General features: G+C 47.9%; 2 protein-coding genes and 1 non-coding gene across 4 annotated transcripts in view; 2 read left to right on the top strand and 1 right to left on the bottom strand.

Moving 5' to 3' along the window:
* The window catches only part of LIMD1 (LIM domain containing 1), a 65,418-nt gene extending 61,345 nt beyond the window's left edge, over window positions 1–4,073 (top strand). The window contains exons 8-9 of one of the 2 annotated variants that reach the window (XR_007121656.1): window positions 587–2,054; window positions 2,480–4,073. Coding sequence is in view for 1 of the 2 variants with exons in the window: in XM_047695962.1 (XP_047551918.1) it covers window positions 587–724 (138 nt within the window). In the remaining variant the exon portion in view is untranslated. Of the gene's footprint in view, window positions 1–586 lie in introns of both variants that reach the window. The other variant, XM_047695962.1, reaches the window with a different exon arrangement.
* Window positions 4,074–9,381: 5,308 nt separating this feature from the next.
* On the bottom strand, window positions 9,382–9,454 carry TRNAR-ACG (transfer RNA arginine (anticodon ACG)). Its single transcript has one exon. It is a non-coding gene; the product is annotated as a tRNA-Arg (tRNA).
* Window positions 9,455–9,766: 312 nt separating this feature from the next.
* The window catches only part of SACM1L (SAC1 like phosphatidylinositide phosphatase), a 61,348-nt gene continuing 51,604 nt past the window's right edge, over window positions 9,767–19,510 (top strand). The window contains exon 1 of the mRNA XM_047695943.1: window positions 9,767–9,911. Within this exon, the coding sequence (XP_047551899.1) occupies window positions 9,880–9,911 (32 nt within the window). The 5' untranslated portion in view covers window positions 9,767–9,879. The remainder of the gene's footprint in view (window positions 9,912–19,510) is intronic.

Below are 19,510 nucleotides of genomic sequence, written 5' to 3'. Positions count from 1 at the left end.
GTGTTCTTTCCCTTTCTTTTTTCCTTCCTTCCTTCCTTCCTTCCTTCCTTCCTTCCTTCCTTCCTTCCTTTCTCTCTCTCTTTTAAGATTTTTATCTCATTTTACTTATTTGAGAGAGAGACAGAGCGTGAGCAGGGGAGAGGGGCAGAGGGGGAGGGAGAAGCAGTCTCTCCGTTGAGCAGGGAGCCCTACATGGGGCTCCATCCCAGGACCCTGAGATCATGTCCTGAGCCGAAGGCAGCCGCTTAACCGACTGAGCCACCCAGGCGCCCCTCCAGTGTTATTTCAATATGTAACCAGTATGAGGGACTTCCCATGAGCGGTCTTACATTCATTTTTTTGCCATAAGTCTTGGAAGGACAGAGTATGTATCCACCAACATCCCACTTCCTTTCCAACCAGCCCCAGTTCAAGTGCACGTTGAGGGAGTGTCACGCTTTCACTCAGCCTGACTGCTGGGTTCCCTGCTGGCGTGCGCTGCCCACACAGCCCGCTCTGCTGGTCCCGGGGACGTCGGCCTTTGGGTCAGTCTTGCCATCCTTTCTGTGCTGTTCTGCCACTGCTGGACCTTTTTGCCTCCCCCCAGGACTGCGGTCTGGAGCTCAATGACGAAGATGGTCACCGCTGCTACCCGCTGGAGGACCACCTGTTCTGTCACTCCTGCCATGTCAAGAGGCTGGAGCAGAGCCCCGCGCCTGCAGCTCTTCACCAGCCACGCTTCTAGCTGGAGCCTCTCGCGGACCTGCCGTGGGAGAGGAGAAGCGCAGCAGAGCACGACATCTGCCTGTGACTTCCAGCGGCCCCTGGGATGGGGTGGGGGGAGGGGGCTTAGGCAGGTAAGTTTCTGCATAGACGCCACCGCCGGTGCCTTTCTCGAACCAGGGAGTGGAACCCTGCCTGTCTGGCGTGTGTATTTTCCAAGTGCCTTTCGCCACCACCACGCCCTTGTCACATTACTCAGGAAGACCCTCCAGCCACGTGTGGCATGTGACGGGGGATCGCATCCGTGCCATCAGAGGCACCCACCCTCCAGCCCCTCTCGGAAGGAAAGGGTCACCCTGAGTGTGTTTCACAATATCCTCTGAAGAGAGACCTCAGTGGCCAATACGTTTAGCCTTTTCCTGTCCCTAGGGAAAACACCCACACCCAGACACTACCCCACCACGTACACGTACACAACGTGATTTAAGACTGTGCCCAGACACATGTGCGTGCACGCGCGTGCATACACACACACACACACACACAGCATTATTTAAGACTTCCTTCCACCCCAGAGACTCCGTTCTCCTGTCGGCTGGCTGCACACTTAATTGCATTATGGCAAGAGGGAAGCTCTCACGCATGCCCTGTATCTTGGGGAGGATTTGGTGGCTAAACCAGAGCCGAGGTTTGAAATGAACGAGCCAGGCAGGGTTTCCTCCTGGTACACTGACCGTGTTTGGTGCAGCCCTGCAGATCTTCAGTCCCTTAAAGGCAGCTGGGAGCCCAATGGAGATTTGCCCTGTTCTAGCCAAGTGTGCTTTGGGACAAGGACTTGGTGCAGGCACCAGGCCTCCTTTGCCCAGCTGCTGGCCCTGTTTCTTTCTGGAGCTCTTGAGAGTCCGTGACTCTCTGAGTCGCTTTCACAAGGGCAGGTCTCAGGATCCCCCCAATGTGGGGACATGGGGTTTGGGCCGTCCTGCCCCCCTGCTGAGAGCTAGCCCCACCCCCCGCCCTTCCCCATGGGGAGAGTTAGTGTGTGGGTGAGCTCTCTGAGCAGCCCAGGAAGGGGGTGCCTCAGGATAGATGAGTGTGTTCACCTCGCACATCTCTCCCTCACCCAGTTCTTGGCACAGGCGTGACGTGGGACGAGACCCGTATAAGGTACCCTGCTCTTGTCTGGTGTTTCTCCTTGTTTTTAATCGTCTCTCCGCCCCATCCCACTCTCAGTCTTCCACACACACAAAATACCTCACAGATAAGAGCTTCACCAAACCGCAGCTAAGGAGGCACTCGGCCGTGGCACTGACCTCACAGGCCTCCGCTGGGGCTTGCTGAGTCTCTGCGTCCACGTGGGCCAGACGCCGGCTGCTCAGGGCACGGGCATCTCAACTAAAGGTTGGCTGGCAGTGGGTCAGCTCGACTGTGGGGGGGTTACTGCCGGATGCAGTTCATCGGGCTGGTGCCCTAGGGAGTGGGAGGGCCACACAAGAGTTCAAGGTCACCTGTGCACTCAGGAAGCACAGTTGGCCCTGTGTGTCACACACTCCTAAGCCCAGACGTCCCTGTTCCCAGTATTTCAGTGAAAAGGTGGTGTAAAAAAATAAAAAAAGCTGGCTGGCATTTGCCCTCTCAGCCCTTGGGGAGGGCCTGCTGGAACGCAGGGGCCAACTCAGTGCTGCGGCAGCCTGGGACTACCCGCCGGCGTCTGCCCTTCGCCACCTCACCTCACCCCCAGGGCAGCGGGGGCCACAGAGGGCAGGCGGTGGAGCGCAAGGCACGTGGGACTCGCAGGCTTGTCAGCGCGCCGGGATCCCAGCTTGAGGCTGCATTTTTATTCGTTTGGTAGCAGCTGCTCTAAGACGCACAGAATTGGCCCCATGTGTTGTCTCCTGCTATTCTTAAATTCAGTCCGTTAGATGGCCCGATGTCACTTCACCCAGGCCGTGGGCTTTCATTGGTTCCGTGGCACAGGCCAAGTCTCCAGAAGCCCGTGGATGCATGGGCCTGGGGGAATGAACCCTGAGGCTGAACCCCTCTCTTCCCAGAGTTGCTAGCTCGGCTCTGGCAAGGCTGGGAGGCCGTCGTCACTTGGCTCTGCCAACCTAGGAACGTTTCTGGCCTTGCTGTCACACCTTGGCTTCATGTGCAAATCCAGCAAAAGTGCAGAAAATTGCCTGAGTGCAGCTGTCAGAAGCAGCGCTTTGTTTGCAAATTGGGTAACTGAATAGTTTTTAAAAATATCTGTGATTAATTTTTTAAATGATACCTTTTAAGTGGCCTTGGTGAAAGTGATTCAGAGATCAGCACACATGGTGTTTTCTACTGTTTGAGGAAAAAACAATAAGAGAATTTCCAGAAGCCCAAGAAATTAGAGTGGTGAGCTGTAGTAATCTCACGCCTGTTCGGTTTCTCGGGCTGTGGGGCTAAAGCCACGAGGAGAAGTTCACCTGCGTGGTATCTTAGGCATTCTGGAAGCTGTTAGCCTAACAGAATTGTAATGGGGTTGTATTTATAGGCTCCTAGGAAGGATACAAAAGAACCCCGTAGACCAGGATGAATTTGTTTATTTTAAAAGGTAAAGCGGATAGCCCTTCCTGAGTTCCCTAGATAGCTCTCGGACTTTAGATAAACAAGGAGAATTAAGGTCTGATGGCAGACCCCAAGGCCAGCCTCCAGCCTTCTGTTCCCATCTCAATTGGCCCACAGTTCCCACCCTCCCCACCCCCGGTTTGGCCTGCCCTTCTCTCTCTCTGATGTTCTACCCCCCTGCCGCTGGGGAAAGAGTGACACGTTCACCTCCCACCGTGGAAGGGCATTACATCCTGTCTGGGTCATTGCCCAGATACGGCAACAGGACTTCCCACTTCTCCGTGATCGGTGCTCAAGTGAGAGCCTCTTTCGGCCAAGTCCAAAGGTGAGACCACCAACCACGTGTGCAGGGCTTGACCCCACACCAGCCTTGTTGCGGGATGCTCTTGTTCCAACTCTGTCTGCCAGGAAACCCGAGTTCTTTGCAGTCTCCTACATGCCAGGAGTCAGTTCTCGTTTCCGGTTATTTGAAGTCAGTCTTAAAAGGAATAGAATACAATAAGTAAAATATATTAGCTATCGTTCTGAGTCGGAACTGGATAGATGTGGGAAATTTCCGTATAGTATGTGAAAAGTTCACCATGCAGGGAAATTTGTTTTCCTCTGTATCTCTTCTTTTCCTATACAAATTATTCAAAATCATACTGTTCCTGTAAAATTCTTCCAAATATTGTTACTACAAAATTACTCAGAATTGTACTGTTACTATAAAATTATTCAAAATATCATGCCAATAAACTGCATCAATTTGTAGACGATTAAAGTGCTTTCCAACATGATGATGCTTATTGGGTTTTCTTGTGTGTGTGTGTGGAAGTAAGCAGACAGTATTTTTTGCTAACTGGATTTGGTCTTCTTTTAGAGCTCTGGATCCTTAAGGGAACACATGGGAGTCAAAACTATGAAAGGTCCCAGATTTTACCCTCCGCGCCAGCTAATAAGTTAGCATGCTGTGGTTTTGTGGATGGTGGACTCCTAGGTCAGAGACAAAGGACAGGTGAATGCAGCACCAGCCAGGAGAATTTCATCAGCATTTGTGGGTTTTTGGCTTTTTAAAAAGATTTTATTTATTTATTAATTAATGAGAGAGAGCATGAGGAGAGAGGTCAGCAGGAAAAGCAGACTCCCTGCTCAGCAGGGAGCCTGATGTGGGACTCGATCCCGGGATTCCAGGATCATGGCCTGAGTCGAAGGCAGTCGCTTAACCAACTGAGCCACATAGGCGCCCCCTCCCCCCTTTTTTTTAGATTTTATAGCATTTGTGGTTTTAATCAGCATTTACACTGACTCCCTGACCTGTCTTCCCTCCAGTACCCCAGGAAGAGGGCCAGGTGGTACCTGCCAAGGCAGCCACAAGAGGTCACCCCTACTTAGGGAACCTCCATCTTTTTTTTTTTTAATTTTTAAGATTTTATTTATTTGAGAGAGAGAGAGTGAAAGAGAGATGAGAGGGAAGAAGGTCAGAGGGAGAAGCAGACTCCCCGCAGAGCTGGGAGCCTGGTGCCGGACTACATCCTGGGAGTCCGGGATCAAGACCTGAGCCAGAGGCAGTGGCTTAACCAACTGAGCCACCCAGGCACCCCTTGGTTTCTCATTGCTTCTGGGACAAATAACCAAATTTAGTGGCTTAAAATCGCACACGTCCCGTGATTCTGGAGAAATGGGTTTTCTAAAGCTTGAATCAAGGTGTTGGTAGAACCAAAGTTCTTTCTGCAGGCTCGAGGGGCGAATCTGTCCCTTGCCGTTTTTCAGCTTCTAGGGGCCACCCACACTCCTTGGCTTACGGCTTTGTCACTGAAGTCTGTTGTCACACCTTCTCTCTCTCTCCCCCTCCTGCTTCTTAGAGGACCCACGTGAGGACACTGGGCACGCCCATGTGGTCTGGGATAATCCCTGGCTCATCTCAGGGCCCCTTAACTAATCACATCTGCGAAATCTCTTTTACTTTGTGGGATAAGCTATTCACGGGTTCTGGGGATTAGGCTGTAGACTTCTTGGTGGGGGAGTACTACTCAGGCTTTCTACAGAGTCCAACAAACTTTTAAGGTGGAATGAAAGAATGTCCTGGGATTATTAAGAGCATTTTCTTCAAGCATTGCCAGAAGTGGGGTTCACATTTTCCCTGCATTGACAACAGAAATGCTTCATATATAAAAGTGATTTGAACCTTGGATTCTGGGTGTAAAAACAAATCATAATAGGCCATACTCTGCAGTGGGGTGTCGGGGAAGGGGAGAGGAGGGAAATAAGCCAGCGGTCTGGTCCAGGAGAAGGTTCCAGGTATGTGACAGCTGCAGATGTTAACACTTTTAGGAGAAGCCCTGGTTACCTAAGGCACTCCCATCACTTGGGTTATACACACGTCCCTCCGACTGACCCAAGCCCACAAGGGCAGGTGGCTGTGGGCCCTGAGTTGCCCATGGGACCTGGCCCACAGCAGGTGATAGAGGGGAAGTGAGGAAATGCACCCAGTTTGGAGACTCGGCAGTAAGGCGGAGCCTCCCAACAGACATAACGGATTGAAAGTATGTAAGAGGGGGCGCCTGGGTGACTCAGTGGGTTAAGCCTCTGCCTTCAGCTCAGGTCATGATCTTAGGGTTCTGGGATCAAGACCTGAGTCAGACTCTCTGCTCAGCGGGGAGCCTGCTTCCCTCTCTTTCTCTGTCTGCTGCTCCCCCTGCTTGTGATGTCTCTCTCTTTGCCAAATAAATAAATAAAATCTTTAAAAAAAAAAAAAGTATGTAAGAGCTACATTTGGGAGTCACACTCCCCTATAGAAGCATGGACATAAAATCGGGCAACAGAGATCATTTATATGGTGCCAAAAACCTCATCCGGAGCTAGGATTGCTTCTATGGGAAACCCCTCGGCAGATTTTATAAAAAATTTTATTTGTATTTACACAGGTAACATAATTTCATGATAGGAAAAACTTGGCTAAAGGTGTCCACTCATATTACTTACCCTTGCCTGATTTCTTATCCTGAACATTGTTCTCCTTAGATCGGATTTGGGCTTGCTAGGCACTGAAAAGCCCCGGAAGAATGTCTGTTTCTGCCTGGATGAGTTTCCATTTTCCATTCTCACTGAGTGCTCATGAAGGCCTTGGTTTGTATTACACAACTGGCAAGGAAAGTTCAACCTTCGTGTCTCTTTGTTCTGCGGTGAATAGAACTTCTATATGGTGACATGATTAGAGTCTGTCAGGAGCTCTCTGCCGGGTGGGTGGTGGCTGTTCAGCTGAAAGCAGTCTTTTCTTAAAGCCTTAAGAGATAGGCTGCAATTTATATTCCCATCTTATTAAAGGAGAAGAAATGTCCAAGAGCCCACAGCTGGTGAGCTGAAGCATCATCAGGACTTAGAGAGACGAGATCTGATTGAAAGCTGAGGCACATACATGATTGTCATTCATGCCCAGATACGGAATGACCCTGAGTCCACTCACCTTGTCACCCTCTGGTGCACAGTAAGCTCAAGGCCAGGATGGCTTTGGGATCAAGAGCCCAGACTCAAGTCAGGCTCCACCACCTAATTGCTCAATAACCTTAAGCAAATTTAGCTCTGGCACATGTAAAAATGGGGATAACTGAAATTGCTTAATAGGATTGTTGTAGGAATGATTGAATTAGTCCAAGCAAAGAGTTTAGAGCTGGTAATTAATTGCTCAATGAGAGTGATAGGCTTTAAGACTTAATTCATCTTTCCATTGGGAGGACAAAAAATAATTACAAATGGATTAAATGGGAAAAACAATACAAACACACAAATTTATTATTTTTTTTTAAAGACCATCTATGCCATAGAAGATACCATAAAGTGAAATACTGGTAAATTGGAATATATAGTAGTGAAAATTGTTAGGTTCAAAAATATTATAAGGAAAAGGTAAATAATAAACTGGAAGACTGCATTGTGCTTTGATAACCAAAGAATTAGTGTCCTTTATATATTAAAAAACTTAACAGGGGCGCCTGGGTGGTTCAGTGGGTTAAGCCTCTGCCTTTGGCTCCAGTCATGGTCTTGGGGTCCTAGGATCCAGCCCCGCATTGGCCTCTCTGCTCAGCGGGGAGCCTGCTTCTCCCTCTCTCTCTATCTACTTGTGATCTCTCTCTGTCAAAACAAACAAACAGGGGCGCCTGGGTGGCTCAGTGGGTTGGGGCCTCTGCCTTCAGCTCGGGTCATGGTCCCGGAGTCCTCGGATCGAGCCCCGCATCAGGCTGTCTGCTCGGCGGGGAGCCTGCTTCCCTTCCTCTCTCTCTGCCTGCCTCTCTGCCTACTTGTGATCTTTCTCTCTGTCAAATAAATAAATAAAATCTTTAAACAAACAAACAAACAAAAAACAAAACCTAACAGATCTAAGAACAACAATAATACACATACATTAAGAGAATAGATACGTTAAGTAATGTATGTAAAAAGAAGTTCCATTTTCTATTATGAAAATTGCAAGGAAATCATAATGCAATCTATAACACTCAGTTTTGGTTAGCAAGCAAGAAAACAGATGCTGTTAATGGAAATGTGTCCGTTTTATTTTTTTTTGGAGGGCAATTTGAAAATATGTTCCAAGTCTCAGAAATGTCCACCTGATCCCTCCAGATCTAGAAATTTATAAACCACATCAGAAATAATCCAACACAGCATTATCTTTAAAAAAAGTGTTAAGCTGACAACACCCCAAATTCCCAACAAGAGGATAATGCTTAAAATCATCTAGTTCTTGGATGGGGTAGCTTCAAAGTCTATTTAATGACCTGAAATCTCAGACAAATCAAAGGGGACAAAATGGGACCACAAAGGCATTTCTAATACAACCCCAAATCTGGAAAAATACGTGGGCAGGTATAGCCGTATTTAAAAGCCTGGAAGCAAAAATATCTAAAAGGAAAAAAATATTTATTTTTAATAAGTATTTCTTTATTTTTACAGGGAGAGGGCAGGAGAGCACAAGCAGGGGAGAAGGAGAAGCAGAAGGAGAAGCAGACTCCCCGCGGAGCAGGGAGCCCGGATGGATGTAAGTTTCCATCCCAGAATTCTGGGATCATGACCCCAGCCTGAGGCAGTTGCTCAACCAACTGAGCCACCCAGGCGACCCGAAAAAAAAAAAATTATTCATAGCTGTGATCTCGGGATGGGAACTCACATTATTTTTATTCCAAATAGTTTTCTGTATTTCACAAATTTTCCATGAAAAGGAGGAAAAATGTCATATTGGAGGGGCACCTGGGTGGCTCAGAGGGTTAAAGCCTCTGCCTTCGGCTCTGGGTCATGATCCGGGGTCCCGGGGTCCTGGGATCTGAGCCCCACATCCGGCTCTCTGCTCAGCGGGGAGCCTGCTTCCCTTTCTCTCTCTCTGCCTGCCTCTCTGCCTACTTATGATCTCTGTCTGTCAAATAAATAAATAAATAAAATCTTAAAAAAAAAAAAAAGTCATATAGGAAAGATGTCTAGGCCAGTCCGCGGGTTCGAGTCCGCTTTCCCTCGCAGAGGTTTCCTGCCTTCGAGGTCTTCGAGCCAGACGTAATCTAATACGCCAGATAACCTAGGGGTGATCTCACCGTAAAAAACATGCGTGTTTGAGGGCATCCGGGGAAATTTGGGGTCAGGTGGCCTTTGCACGCGGAGCCCTCCGAGGCCAGGGTGGCGGGGCCTGCACGCAGAGCAGCGCTTGGTCTCCGCAGCCGGGGAGCCCACGCCGACCGGGGAAACGGGCTGCGCCGCTTTTCCCGTCACTACGGGGCTCTCTGCCCCAGGGAAGAAAGCCGGCACCGCGGCCCGCAGAGCGCTTCGGTGTCCCCTGGTGGCCAGCCTCCGGCTACAGCGCGCCCCCGACTCCAAACGGCCGCCTTTTCGGGCTTGTCTTCCTATATGTACCCCATTTACAGGGACTCCTGCATCATCAAGAGGGAGCTCTTCATCATTTACAAACCACCTCACACAACTCCCGGTGCCAGACAAAACCGAAAAGATGACATCTCGGACAAAAGTGGCGGTAAAACTCAGCTTCCTAACCCTCACACTCTAGCCGGAGCCCCTTCCACGGGAACCCTGTACCGTTAAGCCAGCGGGAGAGAGAAAAGCACAACTCGAGCCAGCCAGGAGTCGAACCTAGAATCTTCTGATCCGTAGTCAGACGCGTTATCCATTGCGCCACTGGCCCTGTGCTAAAGCGCCTCTCGCAGTGATGTAGATCAGTCCTGACGCAGCTTCGGCAGGTTTCCCACAGCAGCGCCGCCTTTCGGCCACCCCCGCACTGCCGCTCCCGCTCACAGCTCCCACGGCTCCGCCTTTCTCAAGCAATCGCTCTCCGCCAATCCGCAGCGTGTACGTCACGGCGCTTTTCGGCGCGCTCCAATCCGCACTTTGGACAGCTGCTTTCACGCTCTCTAGCGCGCCTACTAAGTTTGTCCACGGTCGCCTCCCGTCCGCTGGGGGCCGGGCGGGGCGGGGCGGGGCGGGGAGAGGGGTGGGACGACCCGGGCGCAGCGGCCGCGAAACTGGGCGAACGGTAACGCGGTGGCGGAGGTGGCGGCGCGGCACGGGGCGGGGCGGGCGGAAAGAGGAAGAAGGAGCTAGTGGTGCACGATGGCGGCGACGACCTACGAGCGGCTGAAGCTGTGAGTCCCGCGAGCCGGAGTCCGATGAGCGAAGGGGGCCTGCGGGGCGGCAGGGCGGGGCGGCAGGTGCGGGACCCCGGCCTCGGGCAGGGCTCCCGAGTCCCGGGGCTGCGGGTCGGGTGTGGGAGCCCCTGGCGGTCCCCGCCCTCCTCTCCCGGCGCGGCCCGTCCGGGAGCTTGTAGGTTGCGGCCGCCCGAAGGCCCAGCGGGAGTCACCCCAGGCCGGGGAGCCCGGGAATGACAGCGTCGCCGGCCTTTCTTCGCCCTGCTCGGCCTTAGCGCCCACGGCGGAAGAGCGAAGCTGCAGACAGGCCTCCAGCGAGCCGCGGTCGGCGTTGCGATGCGGCAAGCACCGGGCGCGTTCCTCCCCACCCACTTTGTTTGTTAGAAAGGTGGCGGCTGAATTTATCTTGATTGCTTAGCGGAGGAAAGAGAAGTTTGTTATTTTGCTCCCCCCCCCCCGCCCTCTTGTGTAATGGACCCATGACAGCACGTTAGAGTCCACGCACAAATCGACGTACCTTATCTGGGCACCAAAGCCTGTCTGACCAGCTTTGAAGGTGCAGATAAAAAGAAGCGTCAATACTCTTTAGCTCCTGAAGAATTTGCTTGGTTTTAAATATTATACAACTTAAGCACAAAGCGGGTTAAGTTCCTGTTGACGGCCAGAGGCCATTCTCGAGAATTTTGGTACTGCAGATGGACTTCCCGGTAAAGCTAAGTTCTTGAGACTTTGAGAAATAAGCTCTGGTTGTTAGAGACGGAAATTGAGTAATTGTAGGTTCTTTTCATTTGTTCTGAATAAAAACATGCATTCATTTGAGAATTACTATTAGCCCCTTGGTTTTCTTGCCTCTGAATAACTTTGTACTTCTTTGGGTTTAATACTTTACCTCTAGACTGAAAAGCCAGTTGCCCTAGTCTGAGGATGTACTTGGCCTCAGAAGCAAATGTAATTTTGGGGAAGCTTACCTATCCCCAAGTGAGCTAAAATACCTTGGGACTTAGGCAGAGGGATCGTATTTCCTTTGTAGGGATATGAGGACATCAAAATGTGGTTTGGGCACTTCCTGTGCTCTCTGGAACCTCAAACTCACTTAACTTTCTGGAAGTTTCAATTTAAAGTGTGGGTGCAAAATTGAGAGTGAGGTCATCTACTTGACATGAGTTGTTTTGCAGAAAACATTATTATTTTTTTTTTCAGTCCCCTCCTTTGCCACTTTTGTGTAGAGTAATTCTCTTTGAAAGCCCCAGTTGCACATTTCATTCACATTTTCCTTTGCCGGGTTTCCTTCTTCTCTCCCAGTTTCTCTCTGCAAGGTGATCACCTTGGTGGTGAATGGATCCAGCAAAATGCCTTTGACTAGGGTACTGGCTGGGCCGGTGTCACGTGTGCTCCGCTGGCTAATTAGGTTATCGTTGACTATCTGATAGTCACTGAAGGGCTTGGTGCGATCCTACACCCAGTCTCAAATGTATTTAAGCAGTATGGAGCCTTGGCTCATGCTGCTCTGTATTGGATTATGGAATGCAGTTGAATTTTCCTTGAATGTGGCAAAGGTGGAGAACTTGAGAATTCTCATGATTGCTTATATGCTGCTAGGGAGTCACTAAATTCATCAGTCTAAACCTTAAAAAAAAAAAACGGTTCTATATCCACAAAAGAGAAGGGCCCTTAAGTGGGGCGGTTGATGCTTTTGTATTGATTTTTGTAGAAGTGGAGACTATGAATCTGAGTTGAGAAAGTAAATCTGGGGTTATGTGAAAGCTGGTCTCTAGTTTGTCAGTCCTTAACTTTATTCCCCCAGGAGAAGTTTTGCATGCCAGTCTATATGTGAAGAGCTGGCTTTTCTGTAATTTTGTTTTCCTTACCAAGAAATTTGTGAGTTGGAATCTCTCTTTTTGGGCCTTACTGCTCCGAGGCATGCTGTCCAAGGTTCTGTCTTATATGTGGCTTCTGACCTAAGGGGTGTTCTTTATTTTTTAGATGCATTTGGACATGTCAGTAGTTTCTGACCCATGTAAAAATTAGTAGGACATAATAACCATTTTTATTTATTTATTTATTTTTAATGGTTTTAATTTATTTGACAGAGATGGAGCACACACAAGTAGGCAGAGTGGCAGGCAGAGGGATAGGGATAAGCAGGCTCCCTGCTGAGGCTGCTCGATTCCAGGACCCTGGGATCCTGACCTGAGCTGAAGGCAGACACTTAACTGACTGAACCACCCGGGCGCCCTAATAATAGCCATTTTTTTTAATTGTATTTATTTATTTGATAGAGGGAGACAGCAAGAGAGGGAACACACAAGCATGGGGAGTAGGAGAGGGAGAAGCAGGCCTCCCACTGAGCAGGGAGCCCCATGTGGGGCTTGATCCCAGCACCCTGGGCTCATGACCTGAGCCGAACACAGATGCCTACCAATTGAGCCACCAGGCGCCCCAGTAATAGCCATTTTTAAAAACGTGCCTGGAGATGTTTTAAGAGAGAGCCATCCGAGAGGCAGTTTGACCATTTATTACAAAACTGCTGCTGCTACTGAGTGTGTCACAATATTGAGATGCTCGGGATGTTAAATGGTAATTTGTTCTGCATTATGTCACCCATTTGCAGTCCATCTCTGTCCCGCTGTGGAGTTCACCTTGCTCATTACTGCCCTGATTTTATTAGCTGCTCTCCTGCTTACAGGCTCCAGTTCCATCTTGCCAATAGGATTGAGCCCACATTTCTTTGTCATCTGGATTCCAACCTCTTCCTAAGCTAACCCATAACCATATTTCCTCTAACTGCTCAGTGCATTCTTTCCCCTTTCCACCGACTTGGCCACGCTCTTTTAGCCTTAAGCTTGCGCTTATTTTATTTTGATCCTTCTTCCAAAATGCCGTCTTCTCTCCTGACTTTACATGCTAATCACAATCGTGGACCCGTGGTAGAGCTGAGAGATGCAGGCATTTTTGGTCAGAGGAGACTTTGATTCAGATCCTGACTTTGTTATTTGCTTTGTGTCACGGCCATGTTACTTATCTCTGAATCCGTTTTTCATCTGTGAAATGAGAACGGTCCTACTTCACAGGATTATTACGACGATTGAAAGAGAGTGTGGAGGAGATACCCAGTGTCATTGACAGAGACTCACTTTCTCTGAGAAGCCTTGTCCCCATATCTTTCCCTTCACTGAGCTCCCAGAAGAGTTTACCGTCACAGGGACTGGACACCACACGTCCATCTGGCTTGCACATTTCTGTCTCTTAGGATTGATGTGCAGTGTAGAAGACTGGAAGTAGAATGATCAATTCATAGCACTGTTTGCCTTTTTAAAAGACATTAATTAGTTCGTTAATTAACTTGCGAACCAGAGAGAGAGATAGTGCACGTCCATGCATGGGCTTGCAGGGGAGGGTGGAGGAGCAGAGAGCAGAGGGAAAGAGAAACTAACAGACTCTGTGCTGAGTGTGGGGCCCGATGTGGGGCTCAGCCTCCCAACCCTGAGATCAGCCTCCTGACCCTGAGCCGAAACCAGGAGTCAGACACTTCCTTGACTTCACCACCTGGGCACCCCCCCCTTTTTAAGTGGGCTCCGTGTGGAGCCCCATGTGGCACTTGAACTCACTACTTTGAGATCAAGACCTGAGCTGAGATCGAGAGTTGGACGCTCAACCGACTAAGCCACCCAGGCGCTCCTCCATAGCTCTGTTTAAACTACTCACTTTGCCCCCGAGAAATGATGAAAAATCGTTACAGTGTAGTGCTTATGCTTTGTTTCTCCCGCTAGGTTGCACGTGTGTAGAACATATTCCAACCATCACAACATTGATTTCTTCTCTGCTCCTCAGTACCTCGCATAAGGCCTTGTGCAGAGAGATCCTTGGAGAATCACCTAAGTAAATGCACTTTCCAGTGTAGAGGTACCACCAGCATCTCAGAATGACACACTCCGGGGTACTTTGGAATGTATTCTTTTGAAGTAGCAGCTGCTTAAGTCGTTGTATGTAGATGATTATTTTCCAGTGCCTCTGTGAAGTCATGTGTTGACGTATATCGTCCATCATTGTTGAAGACAGAAATAATTGCCCTTGGCCCCACAGGCAGGTCACACAGCCCAGCCATGGCAGAACTGGCCTTGGAAGACAGCAGGGCCAGAGTCTGGACATCTTTCCATTACACTGCATTATTCAGACTGCTTTTTTTCTTATCAGATTGATTTCACCTGGGTCCTTGGATGTGCCTGGTATAGAAGCGGGTCACTTATATTTGAAAATAGTCAACACGTCCATATGGATTTTTAATACGGAAAACAGAATATTGATATGCTCAGAATTTAAAATTCCTTTGAAACATCCAGGCAGTTTGGAGTGCCTGGGTGGCTCAGTGGGTTAAGCCTCTGCCTTCTGCTCAGGTCATGATCTCAGGGTCCTGGGATCGAGCCCCACATCGGGCTCTCTGCTTGGCGGGGAGCCTGCTTCCCCCTCTCTCTGCCTACCTCTCTGCCTACTTGTGATCTCTCTCTGTCAAATAAATAAATAAAATCTTAAAAAAAAAAAATCCAGACAGTTCTAAATAATCTATTTTGTGACTCCTTTTTTCTTTTTAAGTTACTTGGATAAAGCATAGAGAATGTCAGACAGTGATAAATTTGAAATTATGACACAGTTACACCAGAAATCCATTACTGGAAACATTTAAAGGACCCTTGCCTTTAAAAAGTCAGCTGAAATAGGTGTTAAGACAGGAAGTCCTTTAGAAAGTGAATTAGGCTGCAGCTTGCCTCTGAAGCATTGTTCCCTGTTAGGAAGTCACCTTTCTTTGTAAGAGATGGCGAGAGCTGTGAGGTCAGCAGGACAGCCATGATGCAGCCCTGACCAGATGGAAACTGAGTCACACGGTGATGAAGACATACATGGTCTGTCCAGTACAAGCAACAGAAAGCATATTCACTCATCTCTTTGCAAGGAAGGATGGAGGGAAGGGAAGGTTATAAATATGGGCACAGATAACGAATGCACAGTCGATGTCCAAGGTACTCGTTGGCGATGTCCAAGGTACTCGTTGGCTTGGGGGCTGGGGCTGGAGCCTGGGTTAGTGCTGGGCTGTGTCAGATTACTAGCAGTGCTTGTGCGTCTCCCAGAGCCTCACAGGAGGCCTAGTAAGTGAAAAATCTCTCGGGGGAGGGGGCGGCTGGGAATCTGCGTGTTTACATTGAGCTGTCCCAGGGGTTCTCACACACTCTAGAGCCAAGTGAGAACCAAAGCATACTGGGGCAGAAGAGTAGAAGAGCGTTCTCTGGAAGGCTTGGGGGCCTTGGAGGATTTTGCTGTGGATTAGAGCTTCGGATTAGGTGGTCATTAGACTTGGAACTATTCTGGAAGAGTCTGGGTTTTGGAGATAATGGGTTTTAGGAGGTGCTGTGAATAAGAAGTAGGTGGGACCTCAGGGTTTTGAGGAAGAAGATGGAATTAAAGTGCATTAGCTTGGGCGGCTGGATGGCTCAGTGGTTGAGCCTCTGCCTTCCGCTCCGTTGTGATCTCAGGGTCCTGGAATCGAGTCCTGCATCGGGCTCTCTGCTTGGCAGGGAGCCTGCTTCCTCCCCTCTCTCTCTGCCTACTTATGATATCTCTCTGCCTACTTGTGATCTCTCTCTCTGTCAAATAAATAAATAAATAAAATCTTAAAGTGCATTAGCTTCCTGGAAATATCAACTGTTTGAGATTGGGTTGCGCTCCTGGGTTGTCTGGGATGAACCTGGGCTGTACCAAAGGTGCCCTAGCAGTGGCTCCGCAAGGCTGGAACCCCTGGAACCCGGAGGGTGGATGGATGAGGGGTGGTGGGAGTGCCTTCTGGGTGGAGGTGTAGTGGGCTCAGAGGACCCTTCTTTACTGTCTGAGTTTTTACTTTTTGCTAGTCAGGGCTAGTAAAATGTTATTCCTGTAGGGTTTGAACCACAGATAGGATAGGTTTGATTATTAAGACTTTGATTTAATTCTTACGTAAGATTTTTCGAGGATACATGTTTTTGCCAGAGTTTTGTGGCTCTAGCAAAAACTCCAGTTCTCCTCCCCCTAGTCCCGGGCAGCCAGCATTCTACTTTCTGTCTCCGTGATTTTGACTCCTCTAAGTACATCATAGAAGTGGAATCATCTAGTATTTGTCCCTTTGTGACTGGCTTATTTCCACTTGGCATAATGTACTCAGTTCATCCATGTAATAGTAGGGGTCGGAATTTTCTTTTTTGTATGTTTTTGTATGAATTTTCATTTTATGTATGTACTGCGTTTTGTCTCCCGCATTCATCTGTCGATGGGCGCTTAGGTTTCTTCCATCTTTCTGGCTGTTATGAGTGATACCACTGTGAGCCTGGGTGCGTAAATACCTCTTTGAGACCTTGCTTTCAGTTCTCTTGACCATATACCCAGGGGTGGAATTTCTGGATCATGAGCTAATCCTATTTTTAGTTTCATTGAGGAACCCCCATTCTGTTTTCTTACAGTGCTACACTTCACTACAGTTTATATTCCTGCCAACAGCGCCCCGTTTTCCAGTTTCTCTACATCCTCAGCAACGCTCATTATTCTCTGTTTGTTTTTCATAACAGCCCTTGTGATGGGTGTGAGGTCAGCAAATAGTAATATTTTTGAAGTGGGTTAATTTTGCTCCCAGGATGGGACAGGATTTTTGAAGAGGTGAGTTTTGTTGCCTAGAGATGTAAATGTTACACAGGGGAGAAAGGGATGTTTTCAGCCACTAGAAAATCATATTGCCAACTCTGAAAAAATATATTTTGTGTTTATAATGTGTTTATAATTAAATATGTTGCTTTTCTTAAAATTTGACAAGGATAATTTTTAAAAGGCACTCTTAGGAGCTAGTGAATCCCAGGTTGCCATAACATTAAATGCATTTCTATTAAGTATAATGGAATTAACCTGCGTTGAGTTAAACTCCTAGTCCTCGGAATTTTCTTTTTTATCTCCTACTTGGTCAGCAATCTATAAAAGCAAAATAGTCAACCAGATGAAAGCAGTCAGAGTAGGAAGTAGTTGTTATTTAACTATTCTGCTGTTTCAGTGTATCTTCCAGAATATGTGTCCTCTGAACAGAGAGCAGAACGCAGGTTTGAGAGAAACGAGGCAGTAGTCTTGTTCGGTTAGGGTTCCTGGTTTCATGCCTGTTGGATTCGGACAGCCTTGCCGGCTTATATAGGACCAGAGCTCTTTTTACTGTACGGTATTTCTCTCAACTTCCGAGCTTGATATCAGCAGCATAGTTAATGACCAAATAATCTTCTTGGAGGGACTCTCCGTGTCTTAGCTTCTAAAATCTATTTCATAAAAAAAGTAATGTGAGAGAGTTTATTGACATCAGAGACTTGACAGCAATTGAAAGCCATGCTTTTGGCTGTAGAGGACATATTTCCTCCCAGATTCTTGGTTACCATGGAGGCTTCTGTCTTGGTTTCCATGTATTTACTATGTTGAGAATTCAGTATAGCCCGTTGACTGGTTAATTTTGTAAAGCTCCAGGCGGAAATTGGCACTAGTGACACTTTGTAGGCTTTCTGATTGGAGGAGCACTGCTTTGCCTCTTTGCCCTCTCCTTAGGTACACCATACCCTCCAATCCAGTTAACATGTGACCGGCCGAGATCTTTCCTTAGCTGGGAGAAAGGAAAACAGCTTTTAAATCCTTTATCCTTTGTCACTGAGCCAAAGAAAACATTAGTTAGGGTCTGTAGAAAAAAACCCAACTTAAGGTAGATATTTGCTGACTGATTATGTAGTATTCTCTAAGAATAGTACTTGAACTTCTGCTCTCTTCTTGGGTGAGAAACGCCAAGGAGAATGGATAAGCAGAGTCCGTGTCTACCTGGTAGTCTATTTGGTGAGGCTCCCCAAACAAAAATAACAATAAGACCATGTGCACCAGCAAAACTTACACCACTGGATGGCTTACTCCAGTGTTTCTGATGGTAAGTGCTAGAGAGCTGAAGCTAATTTCTCTAGCTTGTTTTTTTTTTTAAGATTTTATTTGACAGAGAGAAAGACAGTGAGAGAGGGAACACAAGCAGGCGGAGGGAGAGGGAGAAGCAGACTCCCCACTGAGCAAGGAGCCCGATGCGGGACTGGATCCCAGGTCTCTGGGATCATGACCTGAGCGGAAGGCAGACCCTTAATGACTGAGCCACCCAGGCTCCTCTGATTTCACTAGCTTTTGAAATGAAACCTGGGGAGCATAAAACTTACAGAATACAATTTACTGGGTAAAGTGCATATACTTCAGGTCAGTAGTAAGGGCAGTTAAAGAGTGGTGGGAAGAAGAAGACAGCGAAGGGATGTGTAGACGACTCTGAGTTGAGAGGACACCTGCTGCGATCTTTAGTGGGATTCTGAGTCATCACTTACCATGACTGCTCAGAGATGTTGATTAGGTGGCGGTCACTGTTCATATCTTCACTGCTCCAGTTCTTGAGCTGTTTTCAACAACATTAGCAGAACAGGCCGGTGGAGCATCAGCAACCAGGATTCCAGCAGCGTCTCTCTGAGCGGCAGGATCCAACAACCGTCTTAGAGCCTTTGTTGGGCCCGATCTATCTCGATCCACAGTTGCTCTTATTTTTGTTTCTATTATTTTAACACATTATTTATGTACTTATAAAAGATTTTATTTATTAGAGCTGGTGAGAGAGCAGGGGGGTGGGGGGAAGGGAGAGGGAGAAGTAGACTCCCCACTGAGTGGGAGGGGCACCAGGCTGATCCCAGGACCCCAGGATCATGACCTGAGCTGAAGGCAGATGCTTAACCGGCTAAAGCATCCAGGCACCCCTTAAGATATTTTTTAAACTTCTTTTTTATTTTAATATAATACCTGTGGGTGTTTTAAAAGTCATCAGTATATAGAGCTTATAATAAAAGAGAACACTGTTCTGCACTCCTAATTCCCACTGTCCCATGGACATTGACTTTCAGCATTTTAAGCAGTTCCTTCTAGTATTTTATTTTATTTTTAAAAAATATTTATTTATGACAGAGAGAGAGAGAGATCACAAGTAGGCAGAGAGGCAGGCAGAGAGAGAGAGAGGAGACAGGCTCCCTGCTGAGCAGAGAGCCCCATACGGCGCTCGATGCGGGGCTCCATCCCAGGACCCTGGGATCATGGCCTGAGCCGAAGGCAGAGGCTTAACGCACTGAGCCACCCAGGCACCCCTCTTCTAGTATTTTTTCCTTCCTTCCTTCCTATTGTTTTAGAGATGATATTTTTTAAGTGATCTCTGTACCCAGCATGGGACTTAAACTTTAACCCGAGATTAAGAGTCATATGTTCCGGTGACGGAGACAGCCAGATGCACCTCTACTCCACGTTTCTGAACAGAGTGCTTGTACTGCTGCTTCCTGAATTTTTTCAGTTTTAGTTATCTGATGACTTCCTACTTCTGAGGATGAGACTTCAGCTTTCATACCTCTCCCTCTTTTTCTCCCTTCTTCTCTCAGTATATTTATAGTAAGATACTCAGTGTTCACATTGCTATGCTCATGTAGATAGGGTTCAAATGAAGTCAGTAAAAATGTTTGCTTTTCCAGGAATTGAAAAGTGCCTTTTTCCTTTTT

This window comes from Lutra lutra, chromosome 1, assembly GCF_902655055.1.
Source record: "Lutra lutra chromosome 1, mLutLut1.2, whole genome shotgun sequence".
NCBI classification, from domain to species: Eukaryota; Metazoa; Chordata; class Mammalia; order Carnivora; family Mustelidae; genus Lutra; species Lutra lutra.
The sequence above is the reverse complement of the archived record's forward strand: the minus strand, read 5'-3'. Positions and strand labels throughout refer to the sequence as shown.